Source organism: Mytilus californianus, unplaced genomic scaffold, assembly GCF_021869535.1.
Source record: "Mytilus californianus isolate M0D057914Y unplaced genomic scaffold, xbMytCali1.0.p SCAF_5, whole genome shotgun sequence".
In the NCBI taxonomy this organism is placed as follows: Eukaryota; Metazoa; Mollusca; class Bivalvia; order Mytilida; family Mytilidae; genus Mytilus; species Mytilus californianus.
Window position 1 is genome coordinate 101,712,161 of NW_026262701.1, and position 27,414 is coordinate 101,739,574.

Genomic DNA, 27,414 nt, shown 5'->3' on the forward strand with positions numbered 1-27,414 from the left:
ACTTCCCCAAACAGTAAAAATATTTGCCGGTCATTGGGTCTGACACAAAGACGTCATTTGCCGGACCCTCTAAAATTCTGCCCACCAGGTCCACCAGGTCCGACAGGTGCATCGATTAGTTGCATCACTTGAGACATAACTCAAGAAAGGTAAAAGTGATGCCACCCAAATTCGAACTTGATCTGAGTTTTGTGGTAATAAGCATTGTGTATATGTTTCATAACATTTGGTTGAGGCAAACTAAAGTTAGAGAACGGAAACGAGCAATTTTTCCATTTTTCAAGGGGCATAACTCTAGAACAGTAAAAGTGACGCCACCCAAATTCAAATTTGATCTGTGTTTTGTGGTAATAAGCATTGTGTATTAAGTTTCATAACATTTGGTTGAGGCAAACTAACGTTAGAGAACAGAAACTAATTTTGGGACGTACATACAGACAGACCTACAGACTGACAAGGGTAACACTTAATGCCCCCTCCGCTGGGATGGGTGCATTAAAATTACAAAGCTCAACCATCTGTCATTTGTCTAATATTTTGAAAAATCTAAATCCTGACAATATGCACACCTTAACTATACATAATAACACCCTATTTAATATCAAAGTTCTTGCTTGTAGGAGGTGTAAACCTGACAAACCACATACCCTATGTGGGATGGAAGGATGGACAGGGGTAGCATTATATGCCCCTAAAATTTTGTCGGGAGGCCATACAAAAATGTAATAAAATGTTCTCCGTCAAAGGCTTAAATTTCTATTTATGAATATTTCCAACAAAAGCCTAACCAGATGTGTACCATCACACTGTTAATATTCTGTACCTTTAACCATAGTAAAATACCAAAGAATAAACCTTTAATCTTAAGTTCTTCAATCAGCACTTCATATCCAATATATACAATGTAGGTAACAAAGCCAGATATCACTGTTCACAAATACCATATTAATTTGCACTCCAAAAATATTATTCTCATCCTGAGATCTAGTTAGGATTGACAATACTAAACAGCAATATGCAGCAACACAAACTAGATTCGTGTCATGATTTTCTACTGTTGCAATGAACAATTCAATAGACATATTACCACTTTTGGTATTTAGCTGAATTTCATCTACGATTGATCCTAGAGCGGTCTCCGAAAAACCTTTTGGCGTCATGCAACAATCATTTTTAGATTATGATGTCAAATGTTTTAAATTGTGATGCAATATTTTGCATGGAACCTGTGTGGTTTTATGTCCTGGCGAATAAATTTGCATACAAAGTGTAAATACATCTATGGCAGCCAGTCAACATCAATTTCTAGTGTACAAGGATGCATTTAGTGGTCGGGTATTAACTACAACCACACTCATTGCATTTCGCTTAAAGTGTTTCGAATCTACTGAATATTTCATACATACTCCATGTGATCCACAGCTATGGGGAGTGTTTTGGACGGACCAATTCTACGAAGGTGGAAAATTCTGCTGTCTTCCATATTCTAGCAGCTATAATAGATCTTCTCTCGCTATGTCTTTTTGAACTGAAATTCAAGTATAAAATTTGTATTGAACTAATTTCCTGTCACAAAGTAAAATAAAGTACATGTCAAGGTCATATCACCCTATGGTCACGTTGTGTCTTCTTGCTTGATCTTAATGTTTCAAAACAGAAGATACATGTACGTGAAAATTACCAACAATTTTAATAGACAACAAAAACCAAGTCTCCTCCATGCCAGCAGTCATGTTTTCATCCAATCACAACAAAACAAGGATTTATTATAAAGTATTTCTTCATATTTTTCTGTCAAAATTTAACTCAAAATGGGCAAGTACTGTGGATTGATTTTTATTCGTGGTATACCAATGTTCGTGGGTTTCATGGGTCACAGCAAAGCACGAATTTAAGAATTCAAAGAAGAATAAAAGAACAGAGTTCCAATGTCCCACACTTTGCACGTATCTTATCTAACCAAGGACAATAACTAAAAAAAATTTTTTTTTGTTCTTTAAAACAATTTATAAATTTCTTAAAGAAATGAAGGCTTCAGAGCAAATGAAATGACGTTACGCACGATATTGCGTCTCAAATGGTAATGTCATTTTTTTTTACGTTTTACGGCGATTAATTATTATCATGATTATATTGGGGATATTTTTTTATTTCGCTTGCAATTTCTATGCATGAAATATTTCCCACTGAAAGTAACGTAAGCAACAAACAACAAAATATATCGTATTTGGGTAATGCATAAGTCTATATGAAACAGAAGCTATATATGGTATGATGAGTGCCAATGAGACAACTCTCTACCAGAGACCAATTGACATAAAAGGTAATAAAATGCAATGTTTCCCCATATTGATCCGAAAAGGAAGAAGATATATATTTTGATTTAATTAAAAAATGTTTGTCGGGAATTACAAGTTAAACGGGTCTTGCTTATAAAATTCACTGTACTTTCTTTAATAACGGAACAATTAGATTAAGCGATGAAACGATTGTCAGAAAAAAGGTTAATTATATTCATCTCATATGTTTACAAGCCTTGTATGATATGGAGAGGTATATAGCCACGCTTCAGGTCCAATTTTATTTTTACTTTCAAGTTCTATACATATGAATCTTATTGCAGAGAAATAAAAAAAATCGCAGTTTTACGCTCCCCAAATTTGAAAATTTGAATCGAAAAAGATAATTTTTTATCCTCTCGTAATACACAATTTTTTCACAACTAAAGAACTTCATCTAAACGAACAACCCCAGGCATCGGATTTTTTTAAATACTTTGTGGTCTTTTTGATAGTATCTGACTATCAAAAAAATTCTATCTGAAGAAATATATACAGATGATCCACCATAAATAGCGTCCCGAATTTACAACGTTCAAAACGTATGAAAATCGTCCAGTGGACAAACTTGCAAAACATTTCATTTCTTTGAAAAACGAAGTCGTTTTGACTACGCAAATTATCAAAAAGTATGTAGCTGTTTCGTAGAGTTAATGTACAATTACAGAAAAGCAATATTTAGCATGCAACAAATCTCAATTTTCAATAATAACGTCGCAAATGACAGTTTATTTGTAAAAAGCGGCGAAATCCGACATTGGACATATTGCAAGACATTTGCCAGAAGCCGTTGCCTTTTTACATGTGGTGTGAGTGCTGCAAAAATTCGATTTTGAAATGGTCTATATATGTACTTTTGTGAGCATAATTTACACAAACGAAATTTCATATAATCTTACATTTTGAAACCTATAAATTTTGATAACTTAAGATTTTCCTAAATCTGACCATAATGGACACTTTTTGTTTTTGCCAAAAAATAATGTTGGTTGTTACAGGAACGCATATTCAGTAATATTGTTATACTTTATATATAAAGCATATCATTCATTCGAATTTTCGCGGATATAACACTGTTTTGAAGAACACAAACACCCCTGCTAAAGTTATTATGCGTATAGTCTGTTACGTCTGACACGCATATTTTGGACGTTTTGTCAATATGTTGTCCTTATTTTAGACTATTGTAAAATATGATAAAACAGTTTGTAGTTTTTTTTCGGAATAGTTTTTACCAGTCTAGTCTATGGATAAAAAAATTATATAACTTCACCGTTATGATTTTATAGAAAAGCTGTTTATTAGTGTGGACTGGTTGATTACACGGTATTGACACAATAACGTGCGTAACGTCAATGCTATTTCCCTTATATTTAATTTTTCTAAGGGGCATGACTCATTAAAAACATTTGTTCAGCACTTATTTTCGAAAGTGTCAAAGACATTGCTGATATAAACCTATGATATAAGTTTCATAAAATTCTGGCAAGAATTGTACACATGAGAGCGCTAACAATGCAATTTTCCATATAATCAATATTTCCAAGGGACATAACTCTTTTAAAAATAATTGATCGGCACTAATTTTCAAATTCGTGGGAGCCGTTGATGATATAAACCTACAATATAAATTTCATAAAAATCTGGCAAGAATTGTACACATGAGAGTGCTATCACACAATTTTCCAAATAATAAATATTTTCAAGGGCATAACTCTTTTAAAAATAATTGATGGCACTGATTTTCGAACTCATCAAAAACATGGATGATATAAACCTATGATACAAGTTTCATAAAATTCTGGCAAGAATTGTACACATGAGAGTGCTAATGATGCAATTTTCCATATAAACAAAATTTCCAAGGGGAATAACTCTTATTATTTAATAAACTAGAGGCTCTAAAGAGCCTGTGTCGCTCACCTTGGTCTACGTGCATATTAAACAAAGGACACAGATGGATTCATGACAAAATTGTGTTTTGGTGATGGTGATGTGTTTGTAGATCTTACTTTACTGAACATTCTTGCTCCTTACTACTATCTCTATCTATAATGAACTTGGCCCGGTAATTACAGTGGAAAATACTTTGTAAAAATTTACAAAAATTTACAAAATTTATGAAAATTGTAAAAAATTGACTATAAAGGGCAATAACTCCTTAAGGGGTCAATTGACAATTTTGGTCATGTTGCCTTATTTGTAGATCTAACTTTGCTGTACATTATTGCTGTTTACAGTTTATCTCTATCTATAATAATATTCAAGATAATAACCAAAAGCTGCAAAATTTTCTTAAAATTACCAATTCAGGGGCAGCAACCCAACAACGGGTTGCCTGATTGGTCTGAAAATTTCAGGGCAGATAGATCTTGACCTAATGAACAATTTTATCCTCATCAGATTTGCTCTAAATGCTTTGGTTTCAGAGATATGAGCCAAAAACTGCATTTTACCCTATGTACTATTTTTTAGCCATGTCGGCCATCTTGGTTCGCGAGCGGGGTCATCGGACACATTTTTTAAACTAGATACTCTAATGATGATTGTGGACAAGTTTGGTTAAATTTGTCTTAGTAGTTTCAGAGGAGAAAATTTTTGTAAAAAATCACAAAAATTTACGAAAAATGGTTAAAAATTGACTATAAAGGGCAATAACTCCTTAAGGGGTCAACTGACCATTTTGGTCATGTTGACTTATTTGTAGATCTTACTTTGCTGAACATTATTGCTGTTTACAGTTTATCTCTATGATATCTATAATAATATTCAAGATAATAACCAAAAACGGCAAAATTTCCTTAAAATTACCAATTCAGGGGCAGCAACCCAGCAACGGGTTGCCTGATTGGTCTGAAAATTTCTGGGCAGATAGATCTTGACCTAATGAACAATTTTATCCTCATCAGATTTGCTCTAAATGCTTTGGTTTCAGAGATATGAGCCAAAAACTGCATTTTACCCTATGTACTATTTTTTAGCCATGTCGGCCATCTTGGTTCGCGGGCGGGGTCATCGGACACATTTTTTAAACTAGATACCCTAATGATGATTGTGGACAAGTTTGGTTAAATTTGTCTTAGTAGTTTCAGAGGAGAAGATTTTTGTAAAAGATTACAAAAATTTACGAAAAATGGTTAAAAATTGACTATAAAGGGCAATAACTCCTTAAGGGGTCAACTGACCATTTTGGTCATGTTGACTTATTTGTAGATCTTACTTTGCTGAACATTATTGCTGTTTACAGTTTATCTCTATCTATAATAATATTCAAGATAATAACCAAAAACGGCAAAATTTCCTTAAAATTACCAATTCAGGGGCAGCAACCCAACAACGGGTTGCCTGATTGGTCTGAAAATTTCAGGGCAGATAGATCTTAACCTAATGAACAATTTTATCCTCATCAGATTTGCTCTAAATGCTTTGGTTTCAGAGATATGAGCCAAAAACTGCATTTTACCCTATGTACTATTTTTTAGCCATGTCGGCCATCTTGGTTCGCGGGCGGGGTCATCAGACACATTTTTAAAACTAGATACTCTAATGATGATTGTGGACAAGTTTGGTTAAATTTGTCTTAGTAGTTTCAGAGGAGAAGATTTTTGTAAAAGATTACAAAAATTTACGAAAAATGGTTAAAAATTGACTATAAAGGGCAATAACTCCTTAAGGGGTCAACTGACCATTTTGGTCATGTTGACTTATTTGTAGATCTTACTTTGCTGAACATTATTGCTATTTACAGTTTATCTCTATCTATAATAATATTCAAGATAATAACCAAAAACGGCAAAATTTCCTTAAAATTACCAATTCAGGGGCAGCAACCCAACAACGGGTTGTCCGATTCATCTGAAAATTTCAGGGCAGATAGATCTTGACCTGATAAACAATTTTACCCCATGTCAGATTTGCTCTAAATGCTTTGGTTTCAGAGATATATGCCAAAATCTACATTTTACCCCTATGTTCTATTTTTAGCCATGGCGGCCATCTTGGTTGGTTGGCCGGGTCACCGGACACATTTTTTAAACTAGATACCCCAATGATGATTGTGGCCAAGTTTGGTCAAATTTGGACCAGTAGTTTCAGAGGAGAAGATTTTTGTAAAAGTTTACGGACGACGGACGCAAAGTGATGAGAAAAGCTCACTTGACCTTTCAGGTCAGGTGAGCTAAAAATTAAAGAACCTTAGTGAGCACACTCACATACCCCACGTCCCCACATTGTTATTGGAGAAATAAAATAAGTGTAAGAAAAAAAAATTGAATCATAATTTCCTGTCAATATGCACATCTACATAGTATGTCCTTATTATCTGAAAAGGTTTCATGAAATTCTGTTGTGTGGTTTGAGAGGAGTTGCGATGACAAAAGGTTGCAGTAGTATATTGGGCAAATAAGTTCAAAGGGCGTAACTCCTGGAAAAAAAATTAAATCGTAATTTCCTGTCAATATGCACATCTACGTAGTATGTCCTTATTATCTGAAAAGGTTTCATGAAATTCTGTTGTGTGGTTTGAGAGGAGTTGCGATGACAAAAGGTTGCAGTAGTATATTGGGCAAATAAGTTCAAAGGGGCGTAACACCTGGAAAAAAAAATTGAATCGTAATTTCCTGTCCATATGCACATCTACCTGGTATGTCCTTATTATCTGAAAAGTTTTCATGAAATTCTGTTGTGTGGTTTGAGAGGAGTTGCGATGACAAAAGGTTGCAGTAGTATATTGGGCAAATAAGTTCAAAGGGGCGTAACTCCTGGAAAAAAAAATTGAATCGTAATTTCCTGTCGATATGCACATCTACGTAGTATGTCCTTATAATCTGAAAAGGTTTCATGAAATTCTGTTGTGTGGTTTGAGAGAAGTTGCGATGACAAAAGGTTGCAGTAGTATATTGGGCAAGTAAGTTCAAAGGGGCATAACTCCTGGAAAAAAAATTGAATCGTAATTTCCTGTCAATATGCACATGTACGTAGTATGTCCTTATTATCTGAAAAGGTTTCATGAAATTCTGTTGTGTGGTTTGAGAGAAGTTGTGATGACAAAAGGTTGCAGTAGTATATTGGGCAAATAAGTTCAAAGGGGCATAACTCCTGGAAAAAAAATTGAATCGTAATTTCCTGTCGATATGCACATCTACATAGTATGTCCTTATTATCTGAAAAGGTTTCATGAAATTCTGTTGTGTGGTTTGAGAGGAGTTGCGATGACAAAAGGTTGCAGTAGTATATTGGGCAAATAAGTTCAAAGGGGCTTAACTCCTGGAAAAAAAATTGAATCGTAATTTCCTGTCGATATGCACAGCTACATAGTATGTCCTTATTATCTAAAAAGGTTTCGTGAAATTCTGTTGTGTGGTTTAAGAGGAGTTGCGATGACAAGAAACAGGACTGACGGACTGACTGATGTACAGACGGACGGACGGGTCAAAAACATTATACCCTCCGTAACTCGTTGCGTGGGGTATAATAATTGATCAGCACTGATTTTCAAACTCATCCTAGACATTGCTGATATGAACCTATGATACAAGTTTCAAAAAAAATCTGGCAAGAATTGTACACATGAGAGTGCTAATGATGCAATTTTCCATATAAACAAAATTTCCAAGGGGAATAACTCTTTAAAAAATAATTGATCAGCACTGATTTTCGAACTCATCCTAGACATTGCTGATTTAAACCTATGATACAAGTTTCAAAAAAAATCTGGCAAGAATTGTACACATGAGAGAGCTAACGATGCAATTTTCCATATAACTAATGTTTCTAAGGGCCATAACTCTTTTAAAAATACTTGATCAGCACTGATTTTCGAACTCCTCCAAGACATTGCTAATATAAACCTAGTCTGGAACCTGATGTTCAGTGGTTGTCGTTTGTTGATGTGGTTCATAAGTGTTTTCTCGTTTTTTTTATATAGATTAGACCGTTGGTTTTTCCTGTTTGAATGGTTTTACACTAGTCATTTTGGAGCCCTTTATAGCTTGTGGTTCGGTGTGAGCCAATGCTCCGTGTTGAAGGTACTTTGACCTATAATGGTTTTCTTTTACAAATTGTGACTTGGATGGAGAGTTGTCTCATTGGCACTCATACCACATTTTCCTATATCTATGATATAAATTTCATAAAAATCTTTCAAGAATTGTACACATGAGAGCGTTAACGATACAATTTTCAATATAATTAATGTTTCCAAGGGGCATAACTCTTTTAAAAATAATTGATCTGCACTGATTTTCAAACTCGTCCAAGACATTGCTGATATAAACCTATGATATAAGTTTCATAAAAATCTGGCAAGAACTGTACACCTGCGCTAACAAGACCAGACGGATGGACAGACAGACAGATGAACGGATGGTATTTCCATGTCTCCCGCAACGATTTTCACGGGGGACAATAATACTGAGAAGTGTGTATTGAGTCGGATGTTTATTTTCGGTAATGTTGTGCAATTTTTGTAAAGTGTTAACTTGCGATAAACATGGTTACATAAAACGTGTTTTTGAAATAAAATATAATAGTTTTTTGATCAATCAATAACAAAATTCTTAGAATATCAGTGAGAATTTCCTTTTTTTAAATTGATTAAATTCGTTCATGGAAAATAATTGAAATTTGTCAATTACCGTGTCATGATTTGCTTGATTGGTGATTAAAAATCAATAGGATTAAGAATTGGTCATTGCCCATAGGTAATATTGTTAATGACAGGAATGCTAAATTTTGCACCTTTGACATTTTCAAATTATTGACAAACTTTTAATAAGGTAGCGTAAGTAGGACACAAATTGCTTTTCAAATAAAATTTGAATAAATCACCGTTGAAGCATTTTTGTTTACTGAATTCAGGACAAAACTTTTTTTTCGTAAAAAAATTTTTAAAGGATGAACCCAGAAGTAATTTTTTAATGACTGCTTATATATCTGGTGTATAATAACTTTTTATTCCTGAAAATAAATTCGTAAGATGTACATCAAATGGATTTGAATACCTTATAAAATTCTGACAAGAAATTATAAAATATTGTAAAGCAAACAAATAACTATTTGCCTTTTTCACGCTTGCAAGTTTTAAATGAACACTTCAACCTAGAATGACCAAGCCAGGATTTGACAATTCAAAACCTTTACAGTGACTTTCTATCTTTTAATTATCATTATTCAAACAGAGATCCACGAATTGATGTATCCCACAAACTGTCTATTTTTCTCTGTCCACCAAAATTGATACCTACGAAAATTAATGAATCCACATTAATTTAGAATGATGTTCTTATGTTTCTAAATACAGATATATTTAAAAGTATGAATGAGATTTGGATAATACATCAATGAAACAGCATGTCAATTTTTCACTTGAGAGACAACCATGAGCATCGATAATAAACCAATCAAAATAAGTTTTCATATGATTACGTTTTCATCTCCTGATTAATGGAAGCATTATAAACAATCAAAATCCAAAGCATGTTATAATTGTTTGTAATTTAGATTTGTGTTCCTTGTCGTGTATGTTTCAATTTTTAAATATCTGATCATGATGGATGAATCATAATTACTTGCAAATTGAATATTATGGCGTTGAGGAAAAAGAGACCTGTTGCTAAGAGTCTTTACCTAGAAACATTATAGGCAGACATATCAATGATATTTATAAATTCAATAACTAGTTGACAATCAAAGTACTGGATAGCACCTGTGGAAAGTTTGCAACGGTAGATGTGTATTATTTCAAATATGAATTTAATCACAGCTTTGCTACTAAATCATTGTCTCATCAGCAATCATCAAAATCACCTTTTTTCATATCTTTATCATGTAAAGTTTTTATATTTTTTATTGCAACCTCCCTGTAGATTTAATAATTCAATACTCAGAAAGCTCTGTTATATTCTTTATGTACCCATCCCATGTCAGGGGCCTGTGATTTAGTACTTTTTATTGACTCATGTCCTTCATATTTGTTTTTTGTTAATTGAATTGTTATTAGTAAAGCTGTTGAATTGTTTCACATTTTCATATTAGTCCGATGACACAGTTATCGTCCTTTGGTTTTCGTTGTCTACGAATATAGTCCCTAGTGTTAACAGTGTAAAACTTGCTAATTGTTTTCATACACTTTCTCAATTTATTTCTTGATATTTTAAGCATGAAGTATTAAGTAGGGGGATGAAATTACATGTTAAAAAAAATTTGGGTACTGAATCTTTATGTTAAGTAGTGATTTGGTCCAGTTCAAAAAGGGCAAAAATTAGTATGTCTGAATAGTAGTACACTTCACTGTAAAAAAAATTTTGAGATAGAGCAGGTGCGATTTTTTTAATTTGAATTTTTATTGTCTAAAAGAAATGCACTATGAAATAACTGTGTTCTCAGGCCTATCGGGGCCTTTTATAGCCGACTATAAGTTATTGGTTTTTCTCATTGTTGAAGACCGAATGGTGACCTATAATTGCTTATATATCTTCCTCCTTTGAACTCTGGTTGATAGTTGTTTCATTGGCAATTAATGCCACATCTCCTATTTCAAATAAGACAGCAAACTTAAAACCAATACAACAATAGTGAAAATGAATTTTTATGAAAGGATTTAATCAACAATGGCAATATGTAAACAGGAATAAAAAGTTCATATACACTAGTAGATTCGTAGAGGTACTTACAACCCTGTAATACATTTAGTTGCTGCTGTGAAATTCAGCATTGAGGCAATGACATTTTGAGATTTTTGGTTTTCAGCCATTCATTTTATATAATCATTGTCTCTGTGTTAAATTGACACACTTAATGATAGGTCAATCTAAAAGAATCATACTGACCCAGGAACAAAGTGTGAGGTTTGCATACTGTAAATTCTGAAATTGAAGGTCAAGGTCAGTATGATGCTTCTGCATACAAATTTTTGTCAATCTAAGTGCTACAATACCAAAGTTATGCACCAAACACAAACCAGACACTGTATAACTATCATAGGGGACAAATGGGAGAGGTCAGAATGATCTCCCAAGTTTATAGTTTGGTCATGTTGGTAGCAAATAACTATCTAGATATCACATTTTTTTGTATTCTCTGTTACAGCACAATGACTTGAGTGTGTAGGTAAAGGTAATATCTTTGGTAAGCTTGCTTGCTAGCTGAACCGTGAAATCAGTATTAGTTAAGATACCACCTTCCTTTGAGTCAATTATTATAGTTAAGTAGAGAACCAATGACTAGTAAGCACAGTGCATAAACATTGTGAAACCAGTTTAGAAATATATGTTTTCAATCTAAATTTAAAATATGTGTCGATTATAAGCTAATTCACAAGCATGTTGTAGGTGTATTTGATTTGTCAATTTCATTTTAATCAAAACAATACCATGTTTACAAAAGCATGGGGAGAGGAACATCTGAAGGATGACCCGACTAAGTTTATTTTTACACCTTCTGTAGCACTTCCCAAAAAAAATACACATCATAATCAAAGATAATGGTATCCTTACATATATAAGGGGTTTATTCCTCTTATTCCTACATTTTAAACGGGCATTAGCTACGAGGTATAATAAAAAATTCAAATATGATCTTTTTTGTTTAATCATTAATGAAAGTGAAATAGTGAAATAATAATTCCCTTTTAGCAGCCAATTTGGTTCAATTTTGTGAAAATAAACTAAGAAATATCGTTGATAAATTATTCACTTTCAAGTGAATATTTTGACCTCATTAAATACGTATTCATGTGACTTTCAATTTAACCCCTTTGCTGGAGATGGGTTACGCATGCATTCAGCTATTAAGAGGAAAAGAATGTCAACATTGAAAGTGAAACAAGGATGAACCATTTGGTTGACTGATTTGATCCACAAAAAATCAGTCTTATACAGGTAGAAAGGATGATAGACATACTTTTTAACCTACAATATGAAATCAAACAGACCTAGAAAAATCCAACTGGACGTGGTCGCTATTTATATCTATATTTATGTTTATTTCGGGGTTTTTGACCGTCGGCAGTCTTCAGAGGTCATATCAATGTTTAATTAGATGATTTCTAGACAAAAATTCGTAAGGGTTCCGCGGAACCCAGTGTCTCGCCTACTTTTGCTGTTAATTGCAGGCTCAACAAAAATGAGGAAAAAAATCAATAAAAATATTCCTTTAGATACTATCTTTTGATTGTAAGAAGCTTATGTCAAAGTTTGGTATAAATCCAGGATAGTTTATGAATCTAATAAATGTTTTAAAAACTTTAACTGCAGACTGTATTTAATGTTAACTGGAAAAAAACTAAGTCCATTTATAAGTAAAATACGGATAAACAGGTACAAATTTTAACAAAATTTCCTTCTAGATACTAGCTTTTGATCATAAACAAGCTTCTGTCCAAAATTTGGTACAAATCCAGGATAGTTTAAGAAAGTTATTAAAATTTTAAAAACTTTAACCACAGAGTGAATGTATTGTTTCCTGGCAGAAAAACTAAGTCCATTTATAAGTAAAATACGGAAAAAAAGAACTTTTTTTTTTAACAAATTTACTTCTGAATACTATCTTATGATCATAAACAAGCTTCTGTCCATGTTAGGTACAAATCCAGGATAGTTTAAGAAAGTTATTAAAATTTTAAAAACTTTAACCACAGAGTGAATGTATTGTTTCCTGGCAGAAAAACTAAGTCCATTTATAAGTAAAATACGGAAAAATAAATTTTTTTTTTTAACAAATTTACTTCTGGATATTATCTTATGATCATAAACAAGCTTCTGTCCAAGTTTGGTACAAATCCAGGATAGTTTAAGAAAGTTATTAAAATTTTAAAAACTTTAACCACAGAGTGAATGTAATGTTTCCTGGCAGAAAAACTAAGTCCATTTACAAGTAAAATATGGAAAAACAGGAATTTTATTTTTACAAAATTTACTTCTGGATACTATCTTATGATCATAAACAAGCTTCTGTCGAAGTTTGGTAGAAATCCAGGATAGTTTAAGAAAGTTATTAAAATTTCAAAAACTTTAACCACAGAGTGAATATTTGTGGACGCCGCCGACGACGCCGACGGAATGTAGGATCGCTATGTCTCGCTTTTTCGACTAAAGTCGAAGGCTCGACAAAAATACATATGAAAAGCTGATACATATTACCAAGACCATGCATTGTTAATTGTTTATTTTAGACTAGTTGTAATTTGGATATACATTTTAGTATGTTATAAATGAAATATGAGAATTTGAGTCAAACTGGTGAACATGAATTTGACAGCTAATGCCCCTTTAAAATCTGGTATGTCATTTGTAAAAAAATCCATGTAGAAATAGGAAGGAATAATTGAATAAACAAAGAATTAAATCAGATTAGGTTGTAAAAACATAATGCTAATTATCCATAAAAACTCTCGAATTTTACATCAATGTCCACTTTGAAAACATTATAGTAGAAAATGTTAAAAAAAGTACTTACACATGCATGTTCTTGTCTCATTAAAATTGTCCTGTATCCCTATTCTGTTTTATTTCATTTTTCTATCTTTTTTCAAAACTGTTGTGTTTATTTCCTTGTGTAATGTAGTCTTTGTCATTTAGTGAATTCATCAAAAAATAAATCAAAACAAATTGGTACAAAGTCCCCAAAGATAAAGTTTACTTACACAATGATGTAAGCTTTATTAAAGCACCATATTAAAGTTTAAGCTCTTAGTCTACAATAAAAAAAATATTATCCTATACATGAGAGAGAAAAAATATCAAAATTACCAGTGTTCTCCCCAGGATTTTGGGATAGCACCAGGGTAACACGTGTGGATAACTTGGTGAAACGATTCATACAATCAGTTTTGTCTTGTCGCTGAGCTATATTTATAGTTACTGTAGTTTTATGCATCTTGTTTAATTTTAATACTGTGGTACTGTGTTATGTAGACATTGAGTCAGAAATTTATTGGTAAAAAAGAAGTAAATCAATAAACAGTTTGTTTATTTTTATATTTTTTTAAAATAAATAAAACATGCATAATTCATTACAAAATATTCATCTAAATTTAAAGTAATTAAATCTTTTATAAAATCCATGATCAATGAAAATAAAATATTCAAAAGAACAAAAATGTTGAATTTAAAAAACTTTCTAGTTTCTAGAAAGAAAATTGTTGTATGTGAAAGGATTCCTGTCATTCATGTCATAAGGAGATATAAAATTAACAAGAACAAATATTTTATTATTTGAACCAGTTTCTATCTTAAATTTTAATGAAAAGAAAAAATTTTCATAAACATTTTGCCATAGATTTCATGCAATCATTAACCTTTCTTGTCTTTGGTGATAATCAAAATTAGATACAGACTTAAATAATACTGCACTGAAATCTAAATCTTTATCTGTCAGAATCCATTTAAAAAGAATTCCTAAATCTATAAATTTATCTTAGGTCTATAAACCATATTCAATGTCAACAACAAAGCCTCCCTATTTTCCCGCCTAAATTACAGGAAGTAGATATAAATAGATTTAACATGTGCTTGTGGATAAAATTTGCAAGATTACTTCTGTTTTTCTTTAATTATGGATATAGACATCCAGTTTGAAGGTACAGTCATGCATTTTATTTATTAAATAGAATAGATTGCAATTAGTTGTAAAAAACTTGAATATTCTACGTGAACTAACTGGGTCATGTGATATGTACACATGTACGTCCCCTTTGAATTACTTGTTGACAGATACTATAGTTTGAAACCCGACTATCATTCAATAACTATGTCATAATTAAAGATAATTTTGGCCATGGTTTAATCAGAGACATATAATACTATAATATAAGAATTGAGAAATGTATAATTGTCATTTATACATAATGAGCCAACTTTATTATGTACAAAAAATGCACCGGCGTTTGTACACATGGTTTGTGTACAAAGTATTTGCCGACATGTCACAGGTCAGCGCTTGGGTGGTGAGTGAAGCCATAAAATAGTTATGTGATCATAAAGTTATGATCTCTTAATTACAACACAAAAGAATCATGTAACAAGTGTTAATTACATCGATTATTTCCAATCAACAAGGTTAACCTCATAAGGTAAATCGATCACGTGGTGTAAACAATCTGGGTTTGAACTGGTCAAATTTCACCTGAAATTTTATACCGCACGGAAAAGATTTTAAAACAAGTCATTTCAAACTTAACCGATTTACGAATTTTTTACTGAAAATTTTAGCAGCACGGAGAAAAATTATACATCCCGGTAAGACCGATAGAACCGCGCTAAAAAATTATACATCGCGGGCCCGCGGTCCTTTAAGGGCCTGGGGAGAACACTGAATTACTATACAATTTATCATACAATCATGCCATAAAAAGGAAGAATTTCTACAAGAAGCTTGGTAAATGTACTTGAACCATTAGAAAATTAACAAAAAGCGAAATATTTTTCAAAATATTAGAATTATTCAAACAATCAGTCTATATACAGTCATTGTGATTCTGGGACCACTACATGAATTGGTACTACTATGCATGTGTCCTAGGTGCAATGCATGCAGCATACGAGTACTGTGGCTATATTAACTGAGTATTATGCAGTGCAGTGCAGTATAGTTTAAATTTGGATTTGCCTATTCAACCTAAGTATTTATCCTAGCACCAAAGCTGTCAATAATAATACAGTTCAAATTTTAAACTTTATGTGTATTTGAATTTTTCTTTCTAAATTAAACTTTTTCTTCTTTGCTATTTTCATATTTAAAATATTTGGAATTTCCTTTTATATAAATTCAAAGTACACTTCTATATTTAATTTTCTATTTTATTCTCTGCAATGCATCCATTTTTTATCTTTATAATCCTAATTCTTCATAAATAAGTAAGAAGGGTGTTTTTTGTATTTATATAATAAAAAAATTTTTTGAGTATCATTGAAAATGGTGCACTCTGAGGCATTTTCAGACTGTTTACAAGTTCATAAAAAATGAGGTTTCATAGGAATAATTTTTTTGTTTTAGTAAGTTTAATCTTATTAGTTGTGAAACTGCTTATCAAATAAAAATATTTTGATATCAATAATAATCTTAATTGTAATCAATCATATTGGAAGATATTTTAAACTAGAGGCTCTAAAGAGCCTGTGTCGCTCACCTTGGTCATGTTGGTCTATGTGCATATTAAACAAAGGACACAGATGGATTCATGACAAAATTGTGTTTTGGTGATGGTGATGTGTTTGTAGATCTTACTTTACTGAACATTCTTGCTCCTTTCTATTATCTCTATATATAATGAACTTGGCCCGGTAGTTACAGTGGAAAATATTTTGTAAAAATTTACAAAAATTTACAAAATTTATGAAAATTGTAAAAAATTGACTATAAAGGGCAATAACTCCTTAAAGGGTCAATTGACAATTTTGGTCATGTTGACTTATTTGTAGGTCTAACTTTGCTGTACATTATTGCCGTTTACAGTTTATCTCTATCTATAATAATATTCATGATAATAACCAAAAGCTGCAAAATTTTCTTAAAATTACCAATTCAGGGGCAGCAACCCAACAACGTGTTGCCTGATTGGTCTGAAAATTTCAGGGCAGATAGATCTTGACCTAATGAACAATTTTATCCTCATCAGATTTGCTCTAAATGCTTTGGTTTCAGAGATATGAGCCAAAAAATGCATTTTACCCTATGTATTATTTTTTAGCCATGTCGGCCATCTTGGTTCGCGGGCGGGGTCATCGGACACATTTTTTAAACTAGATACCCTAATGATGGTTGTGGACAAGTTTGGTTAAATGTGTCTTAGTAGTTTCAGAGGAGAAGATTTTTGTAAAAAATTACAAAAATTTACGAAAAATGGTTAAAAATTGACTATAAAGGGCAATAACTCCTTAAGGGGTCAACTGACCATTTTGGTCAAGTTGACTTATTTGTAGATCTTACTTTGCTGAACATTATTGCTGTTACAGTTTATCTTTATCTATAATAATATTCAAAATAACCAAAAATGGCAAAATTTCCTTAAAATTTCCAATTCAGGGGCAGCAACCCAACAACGGGTTGCCTGATTGGTCTGAAAATTTCAGGGCAGATAGATCTTGACCTTATGAACAATTTTATTCCTCATCAGATTTGCTCTTAATGCTTTGGTTTCAGAGATATGAGCCAAAAACCGCATTTTACCCTATGTACTATTTTTTAGCCATGTCGGCCATCTTGGTTTGCGGGCAGGGTCATCGGACACATTTTTTAAACTAGATAACCTAATGATGATTGTGGACAAGTTTGGTTAAATTTGTCTTAGTAGTTTCAGAGGAGAAGATTTTTGTAAAAGATTACAAAAATTTACGAAAAATGGTTAAAAATTTACTATAAAGGGCAATAACTCCTTAAGGGGTCAACTGACTATTTTGGTCAAGTTTGCTTATTTGTAGATCTTACTTTGCTGAACATTATTGCTGTTTACAGTTTATCTCTATCTATAATAATATTCAAGATAATAACCAAAAACGGCAAAATTTCCTTAAAATTACCAATTCAGGGGCAGCAACCCAACAACGGGTTGTCTGATTCATCTGAAAATTTCAGGGCAGATAGATCTTGACCTGATAAACAATTTTACCCCATGTCAGATTGCTCTAAATGCTTTGGTTTCAGAGATATAAGCCAAAATCTACATTTTACCCCTATGTTCTATTTTTAGCCATGGCGGCCATCTTGGTTGGTTGGCCGGGTCACCGGACACATTTTTTAAACTAGATACCCTAATGATGATTGTGGCCAAGTTTGGTCAAATTTGGCCCAGTAGTTTCAGAGGAGAAGATATTTGTAAAAGTTTACGGAAGACAGACGACGGACGACGGACGCCAAGTGATGAGAAAAGCTCACTTGACCTTTCAGGTCAGGTGAGCTAAAAAGGTAAGAAAGCAGCTGATTGGTCATAATCAACCACTACCAAGAATTCAATGCAATCAAGTTGACTAAACAAGAAATAACCTCAAAATCTGGATCATAAAAGTTACCAGTCAAAACACACAAAAATAATCGATTCTAACCATGAAGAAATTAAGGCAGTATTTTTCCTAGCCTAGCCAAACATACATTTAAATTTTGTGAAGAAATGAAAACTTGAATCAAAGCACGAAAGCGCTGTAAAGGCAGTTAATTACAGATTGTGTGTATTTTAAGTCCAGTTATATCATTATCTTGCATAGTACAGTGTACTTATCAGAGGTGGCTTTCAGTATTTAAGATTAAGAGTTCTCTAATGATATTGAATAAGTTTTATGAATGTCATATTCTGAGCACTATATGAAGGCGATTGTTCTCACTTGTTTATGAACTAGTGCATTATGTCCAGTTTGTACCTTTTTTATCTATGTTTATAGTCAAATTAGTTATCAAAGGTACCAGGATTATAATTTAATACGCCAGACGTGTGTTTCGTCTACACAAGACTCATCAGTGACGTTCAGATCAAAATAGTAACAAAGCCAAACAAGTACAAAGTTGAAGAGCAATGAGGACCCAAAATTCCAAAAAGTTGTGCCAAATACGGCTAAGGTAATCTATTCCTTGGATAAGTTTTTTCATTGGCAATCATAACACATCTCCTTATTTATATAATGATCTATATTCAACGACCTCAGGTACAAAAAAAATGTATGTAACTAAACTATGATGGGAAACCTTTGACTTCTTTCTTTATATAAACTTTTGATTTGGTACCATAGAACTATGTAGAGTAAATGTACATTGCAACATGTCAACTCTTTCAACTCCAAGCAAAATTATATTTCCAAGCATAAAGTAATTTATGAATGAAATAAAATGCTCCGCTGGGGCGCAGCTTGATACGACCGCAGAGTTCGAACCCTGAACAGTTGGGGCAAGTATGAACACAACATTCAAGCTTGATTCAGCACTGAATTTGGATTGTAATTAAATATTTGACACAGCATAGGTTTCTGACACAGAATGAAAGTGGTCTAAGATACTTAAAAAAATTTAATTTACCTATTCAAACCATATCATTATTATTTGCTTTTATATATAAATCAGAAGTAACCAATTTAAAATGGAAAATTTTAAAGAAAAAAAAGGAAAAAGAATCCCCCCCCCCCAAATTTTTTGAACCCCCTTATGATTCATCACCCCAAAACTCAATCCCAGCCTTCCCTTTGTGGTATAGTACCTTGCAGTACAATTTCAGAGAGATCCATACACTTGAACACATGTTATTGTCTGGAAACTAGAAAAATGCTTGTTCTTTGGCCCCTTTTTGGTCCCAAATTCCTAAACGTTTAGGGCAATTACCCCCAAACTCAAACCCAGCTTTCCCTTTGTGATATGGAACCTTGTAGTACAATTTCATAAAGATCCATACACTTACACACAAGTCATTGCCATGAAACTAGAAAAATGCTTGTTTTTTGCCCCTTTTTGGCCCCTAATTCCTAAAATTTGGAGGCAATTACCCCCAAAATCAATCCCAGCATTCCCTTTGTGATATGGAACCATGTGATACAATGTCAGAGAGATCCATAGACTTACACACAAGTTATTTCATGAAACTAGAAAAATGCTTGTTTTTTGCCCCTAATTCCTAAAATTTGGAGGCAATTACCCCCAAAATCAATCCCAGCATTCCCTTTGTGGTATGGTACCTTGCAGTACAATTTCAGAGAGATCCATACACATGAACACAAGTTATTGTCTGGAAACTAGAAAAAATGCTTATTTTTGGCCCCTTATTCCTAAACTTTTTGGGCAATTACCCCCAAACTCAATTCCAGCTTTCCCTTTGTGATATGGAACCTTGTAGTACAATTTCATAAAGATCCATACACTTACACACAAGTTATTGCCATGAAACTAGAAAAATGCTTGTTTTTTGCCCCTTTTTCCTAAAATTTGGAGGCAATTACCCCTAAATTCAATCCCAATATTCCCTTTGATATATGGAACCTTGTGATACAATGTCAGAGAGATCCATAGACTTGCACACAAGTTATTGTCATGAAACTAGAAAAATGCTTGTTTTTTGCCCCTTTTTGGCCCCTTATTCCTAAAATTTGGAGGCAATTACCCCCAAAAATCAATCCCAGCATTCCCTTGTGATATGGAACCTTGTGGTACAATGTCAGAGAGATCCATACACTTACACACAAGTTATGTCTGGAAGTTACAAAAATGCTTATTTTTGGCCCCTAATTCCTTAACTGTTGGTACCATAACCCCCAAAATCAATCCCCACTTTCCTTTTGTGGTATTGAACCTTATTTTAAAATTTCATTGAGATCCATTCACTTAAACTAAAGTTAGAGTGCGAAAACTAATGTGTCTTCGGACGACGACGATAACGCCAACGTCATACCAAAATACGACCACAAAAATTTGTTTGCGGTCGTATAAAAAGGAGTTCTTAATTAAGAAATAAACTGATTCGCTGAGCGCAGCTGGATACACCTGCAGAGGTACTACCCTGAACAGCTGGGGCAAAAATGGACACAATATTCAAGCTTGATACAGGTCTGAATTTGGATTGTAATTAAATATTTGACATATTATAGTTTCTGAATAAATGTAGTCAATGAACTTGAAATCGGTTATATGAATTGAATTTATATTCAATTAAAGATTTCTTGCTGTTGTGCAATACACTGTGCTGTTGTGCAATACTTAATAAATCTGTTGCCAGACTATAAACAAATAAAGTTCAATTTCTTCTCAATGTCATATTTGAAATTTATGAAAATCAATAGGGAGATTACATCAATAGCTATAAATAATTCACCAAAGTTTCATGTGAACTGCTTAAAGCATTTTCGAGTTGTTGTCCAAAAACTGGAAAATCCCCCCTTTTTTAATGAATAAAACCCCATAACTCAGAAATGTAAAATCTAAAATTTATAAAATTCTAAAGGGAGCTTACGGATTGATAATTTAGTCTTAGATGCAAGATTTTTTTATCAGTTGTTAGTGGCTTTGAACTAGCTGTCAGTAACTGCGAGTACTCTCAGATTTGTACTTAGTGTCTTTTTGTTGTTTGGATGTACAACTACCTGACCACGTCCACTTGTATTTGTTTTTATCCATCTGATGAGTTTAGCCTCTTTCAACTGATTTTGATAGTTCTTTCTTATATTGAACTGTTACACCACTGTCCCAGGTTAGGGGGAGGGTTGGGATCCCGCTAACATGTTTAAGCCCGCCACATTCTGTATGTACATGTATGTGTCTGTCCCAAGTCAGGAGCCTATAAAAGTGTAATTCAGTGGTTGTCGTTTGTTTATGTGTTGCATATTTGTTATATTTGTTCATTTTTTTACATAAAATAGGCCGTTAGTTTTCTTGTTTGAATTGTTTTACATTGTCATTTCTGGGCCTTTTATAGCTGACTGTGCGGTATGGGCTTTGCTCATTGTTGAAGGCCGTACTGTGACCTATAGCTGTTAATTTCTGTGTCATTTGGTCTCTTGTGCATGTGTGGAGAGTTGTCTCATTGGCAATCATACCACATCTTCTTTTTTATATTTACATCAACAGATATAAAAAATTCACCAAAGTCAAGGTGAGACAACAAAACTTAGTTGTAAGATCTCTGAAATTTTTTACAGGGTACGAGTTTTTCTCATTGTTGGAGATTGTACTGTGACAGTAACACCTGTAACTGCTTAAACCCATTTCTTATGCACTTTAGTTTGATAAACTCACTGAATATCATACCACATCTCCTTATTTTTATATGCATTACAATTTACATGTGCATGTAATTGTAAATATATATATATCAGAACAAAATTCATTGCGTCACTTTTATTTATGCATCCTTAGGCACAATACAAGTTCTAAAATTACACAACATAAAACAACTAAATGTTATTTCAGATGAAAGTTTTGTTTCAGTTCCATTCATAGGATTTATTAGAATTTTGTATGTTTTGCCAAGTCCAATAATTCGCTCTACAGAAATGTATGTGACATAGAGACATAGTTGACTAAACCACCAGGTGTCGAACATTCAAGAATTTTCAGTGTTTCTGTTTTTATTTGATGAAAAGGTTGCCTGAGCTCTAGGAGCTTTAGGTTTTATCACGGGATATTCTGTGCTGTCAATAATAATCCAAGTCGTAGGAAACTTTAATTTGAAGTTGAATGGTGAAAAATACCTGACTAAACCACTAGATGGCCAAGTGTTAGCCTCACACCACTGTTTAGACATAAAAACAATCCATGTATACACAATATTCTTAACACTAGATTCAATCTAGAATCTAGACAGTTCAAAGTTGGTTGTATGATGCCTCAATTTCATCAAAGTCATAAAAAAACTGATTTTCAACTGACACCCTATCAATTTGAAAATATATGTATCTCAAACAATGTGCTGCTGGACCAAGTGTGGTCAAAACAAATAAAAATTTAGTATACAACTCTAAACCGGTATAAAAATGCATGGCTGTGTCACGTGTCTTCATTTCAAAATTCTCTGCTGAAAACATAGGCATTGATGGTGTTTGCGTAATTCCATCTGTGAAGCTCAACATTAGCTCGGCAGTTGGTGGTGGACAGTCATAAATCCTTTCTGCAGTATGAATGACTTCTTCAGGAAAACCAACTTTACAATCAAAACTTTCCTCTAGATTTCTACTACAATATTCATCAAGTTTAGTTCTTTTGTTTTCACAGGAAACTGCCCTGATTTTTCTTTTTGCGGACGATTCAGTCTCTTGCTTGGTCCAGGAAAATAGGCTGGGAATTGCAGTAGACTTTAGTCTCTGTATGGTGGGTTTGCGCCCTGAAAAAGGTTATAAAACATTAGTTTTTTTATAATTAAATGAACTTCCATTAGCAATGTATACTTTGTACGGAAGCAAGTTAACTCGTACCATTGTAAACTCGTACCACGTAAACTCGTACCAAAAAAGTTAACTCGTACCAACGTAAACTCGTACCACTGGGAAGTCGTACCAATCAGAACTCGTACCACTGCAAACTTGTACCATTAAAAATATATTAAAAAATACGAATGTTTTATGATTTTGTTTTGGTATCACCAGCCCAGTAGTCAGCACTTCTGTGCTGACATGAATTATCATTGATATGGTCATATTTATAAATTAACTGTTTACAAAACTTTTGCAATTTTGAAATACTAAGGCTTTTCTAGCTCAGGAATAGAATCACCTTAGCTGTATTTGGCAAAACTTTTAGGAATTTTGGTCCTCAATGCTCTTCAGCTTCGTGCTTTATTTGGCTTTTTTAACTTGTTTGGATTCGAGCGTCACTGATGAGTCTTTTGTAGACGAAACGCGAGTCTGGCGTAAATACAAAATTTAATCCTGGTATCTATGATGAGTTTATTTAAAACACAATAAATAAATTCTTTCGTTAAATAAAAATTCCTTTTAGAAACAAAAGAAAAATACACAAATCTATTCAATGATACTGATTTGGAATGATTAAAAATTAAATCAAATAGTTGTCAGTAAAAGTTTAAAAAAAGAGTCTACTCAAGGGAGACAACAAAGCCAATCTGCCACGGTTTTCTCTATCCAATTAGACAAAGAAAATTAGCTACAAATTGGTCATTGTAATTTCAAATTATATACACTTTACAGATTTACGTGGTATTGAGGGAAATTAAAGTATATATTCATCATTAACCACCATTTGAATGCATTTAAATAAGTTGGTACGAGTTTACAATGGTATGAATTTACCGTGGTACGAGTTAGCAGTGGTACGAGTTTGCATTGGTACGAGTTGACATTGGTACGAGTTTACAATGGTACGAGATAACTATAATTCCTTTGTACTACCTGGCGAAATATTAACTAGATTTATTCATTACAATCTGGATAAAACTATGTTTGCCTGATTCAATGTATGTTATGTAAATCCAAAGGACAAACAATGAGAGACTTATGCAACAAACGTACATTGTTTGTACCTAAATAACTATAATATAGATGAGAGCATGTCATTGTTTTGTTCCTGTTAACATTGTCATTGATATTTTTCAAGAAAGTCTATGAGGCATAGCTTATGCATTCCTGTCATTACTACATTAGCATAATTACTGCTAAAATAATTCTCAGTATGATATACCTCTTGTAAGAAATCATTATAATTGTAGCAATCACCAAAAAATCTCAAACAGATCACATTGAATCGTAATCCAAAAAATTATGACGTCTTGAATATTACCTACCCCCTTTTATTCTAAAACGATAATTGCGGTTGTAAACAGACTTTGGTTTATTCGCATGGCGATTACATATATAACTATATATTTCACAAAGAAAAAAGAGTTTTACCATGAATAGTTTCCTGCACGTAGTCTTTTTCAGTAAAACGTGCCTTGCAAACAACAGCTGATTGAGATGGACTCCACGATATCAATAATCATCGTGTTCTCGTCCAATCTGCGTATGGGCCATGGCGTTGATCCTACTTTTCCTTCTTTTTAAGTCATTTGGAAATGCATGTCCTCCTCTTAAATGACATCCAGGTACACAACAACAAGTACTTGGCATCGTTAATTAAAAATATAACTGAAATAGTTGCACAGTGCAGAAACCGGAAGAAGAGGAACAGGATCCGCTACCACGGCGCCACCTATTCAGGAACGATAATTTGCTACTTTATATAACTGCGAAAATAACGTTAGACGGGTTCACGTGCATAAACAGAAATGCGCTTTAAATTGTATAATATAATTCATGTTCAGTCGACCTTTAATTATTATATCAACGACTGAAATGATTTATAAACATCTAGATTGCAGATAACACTCGAAATTAACCCGAGCTCTTTCACACGGAATTCAAATAATTCTAGTTTGTCAATCGGTTGACTGCTTATAATGCAAAATACTAATATATCAAAAGTTTTTAAAACTAACAAAACACAATGATCGTTTCTCTATTTCCCAATGTAAATGAAATGAAACAAAAAGCATTTTATATCGCAATAAGAAGAGGAGAGAATTCAACATTTCCGGATCTACTTGGAGTCTAATGACCCCCCACATAGATAAGTTGGATATCGCGGAAGGAAGGATTAACCCGGCAACTAGAAAGGCATTAAAGCACTGCCTTTAAAAAAATAACATGCATTAAAAACAAAAATTGCAGGCCAACCTATATGAAATTTTTGTGATTATTTTTTTTATAATCGAAATTTTCAGAGTAGGTTAGACTATATAACTATAACAGAAACTGGAAACAGGATAACAATACATGTACATCGACCTGTTGTTACACCGACATATTGTGTGTTCATGTTGAGCTCTGCGTCAATAATTATACATATACTTGACAAACATATCAGCATTGAACAGTTCAACAGTTGAATGGATCCGAAAAGTATTATGATCTTTATTAAAGAATTGTCAGTCACAACAACTACCGATATTCATGTGTAAATTGCATAACATGTGATTCTGTTTTCACCAGCTTCTCTTTTCTTTATGGGGGTTGTAAAGAAATCAAGCAACGTCGATTTTCTTTTTGCTTGTTTACTTGTCATCTTGGGTCAACATGTGTTTTCTCTCTGTGACAAAAGGGCGCTTTACTAAGATGTAGAATTATCCTTTTCTAAACATGATAAAGCGCACAAATGATTGCATTATAAATCATTTCGGAGGTCTCGTCCCTTATCCATCTTCGTAACGTTGTCGAGAATCTATAAGTATATTATAACGCAGACCTCGACGAGAACACCTAAACAAAGCGCAAGCGAAGACAAAAGTCAAATCGGTAACTACTTGTTTTAAGCAACGATAGCAGAGTTTTATTAATTTTATTTTTATTTGGAAACACAATTTGAACCGGTGAATTCCTTAATTTGAAACTGGGAAAATTCGCTGGGTGCCGGTGTTTATTGAAAACCCTGTGTTGGTTCTGATAATTTCAGCAACATAATTAGTCCCTGGATCATTAGTATTGTATGTTTAGAGCTACAATAAAATTAAATCACTTAGACTAGTGATTTATTTTTACTACTTAAATAAGTGATTATTAAAGAAAGACAACTATTTACTTCCAACATTAGTGGACAAAATGATACTTGAATCAGTGATTTAGAAATCATGCATTTAAGTAAGTCCCCTGACTGGTGTGACCGTGGCTTATGCCTATATGCTCCTGTGATTAATTTTATAGCAAAACAAGCGAATTTGCATATACCAGAAGGGTCAACAGGTCAACCCCACTTAATCCACTTTGAGTCTTTGCCAGGTAAGACTTTGGCAAATGTATTCATTTTGTGTTTCTTGTGCTTCTCCTGGGGCCAATTTGGTGAATAAAATTCTTTTCAATCTTATACCAATATTGCCAAGTACAGGAGGCACGAGCTTATGCAGTTATAGGTTGAAACAAATTGGAAACAGTTTGCAATTAATTAATAAAAATATTATGGCGGGAAAAAGTATACCAAATTCTGATGGTGCATAACAAATATCAGCTTCATGAGCTTTGTAAAATTTGAAATTCTAGTACCTGCATGTGTCTATCTTACCTTCATTCTTTATAAACTATGATACTCAAATCATAAATTTTGCTGTAATCTCAATTTCATGTTTCTGTTATCTGCTACCATTTTTCTGCCGCAAAGAAAATCTTTCGGAACTTCTCTGCTTCTGAAACTGAAACCGAAAGTACATTACGTAATGCACATGACTTTCCGAAAATGACTACTTATCATGCTTATCATAGCAAGGATTTGTATAGATAGTCTGAAATCTATTTCTGTTCTCTAATCGGCATATTTGTGCATATTAAACCTAATCATCAACTGCAATTGAATTACATGCTGTCATTGAATATATTTCAGTGATCGCAAAAAAATGTACATTTTATTTATAATTTATAACGTAACAAGTGTGGACACATATCAGTGTGGATGCCTGTTTTTCATTTTCTATGGTTATAATCACTAGTATCCGTTTTATGCTATGACGATGTCTGCGTCGTCGTCCGAAGACATATGTCGTACGAAGACATTTTTAGGTTATTGTCGTAGCGGTTTAGTAATTAAGGGTCAAAAAGGGGCAAAAAACAAGCTGTTTTCTTTTCGTCCGAAGACA

General features: G+C 33.1%; 1 protein-coding gene across 1 annotated transcript in view; it reads right to left on the reverse strand.

The window, feature by feature from the left end:
* The window catches only part of LOC127702839 (uncharacterized), a 91,729-nt gene extending 64,781 nt beyond the window's left edge, over positions 1-26,948 (reverse strand). Inside the window, exons 1-2 of the mRNA XM_052207142.1 lie at positions 26,847-26,948; positions 1,407-1,528 (exon numbers count right to left, since the gene is read on the reverse strand). Of these exons, the coding sequence (XP_052063102.1) occupies positions 1,407-1,483 (77 nt within the window). The 5' untranslated portion in view covers positions 1,484-1,528; positions 26,847-26,948. The remainder of the gene's footprint in view (positions 1-1,406; positions 1,529-26,846) is intronic.
* Between the last annotated feature and the right edge of the window lie 466 nt (positions 26,949-27,414).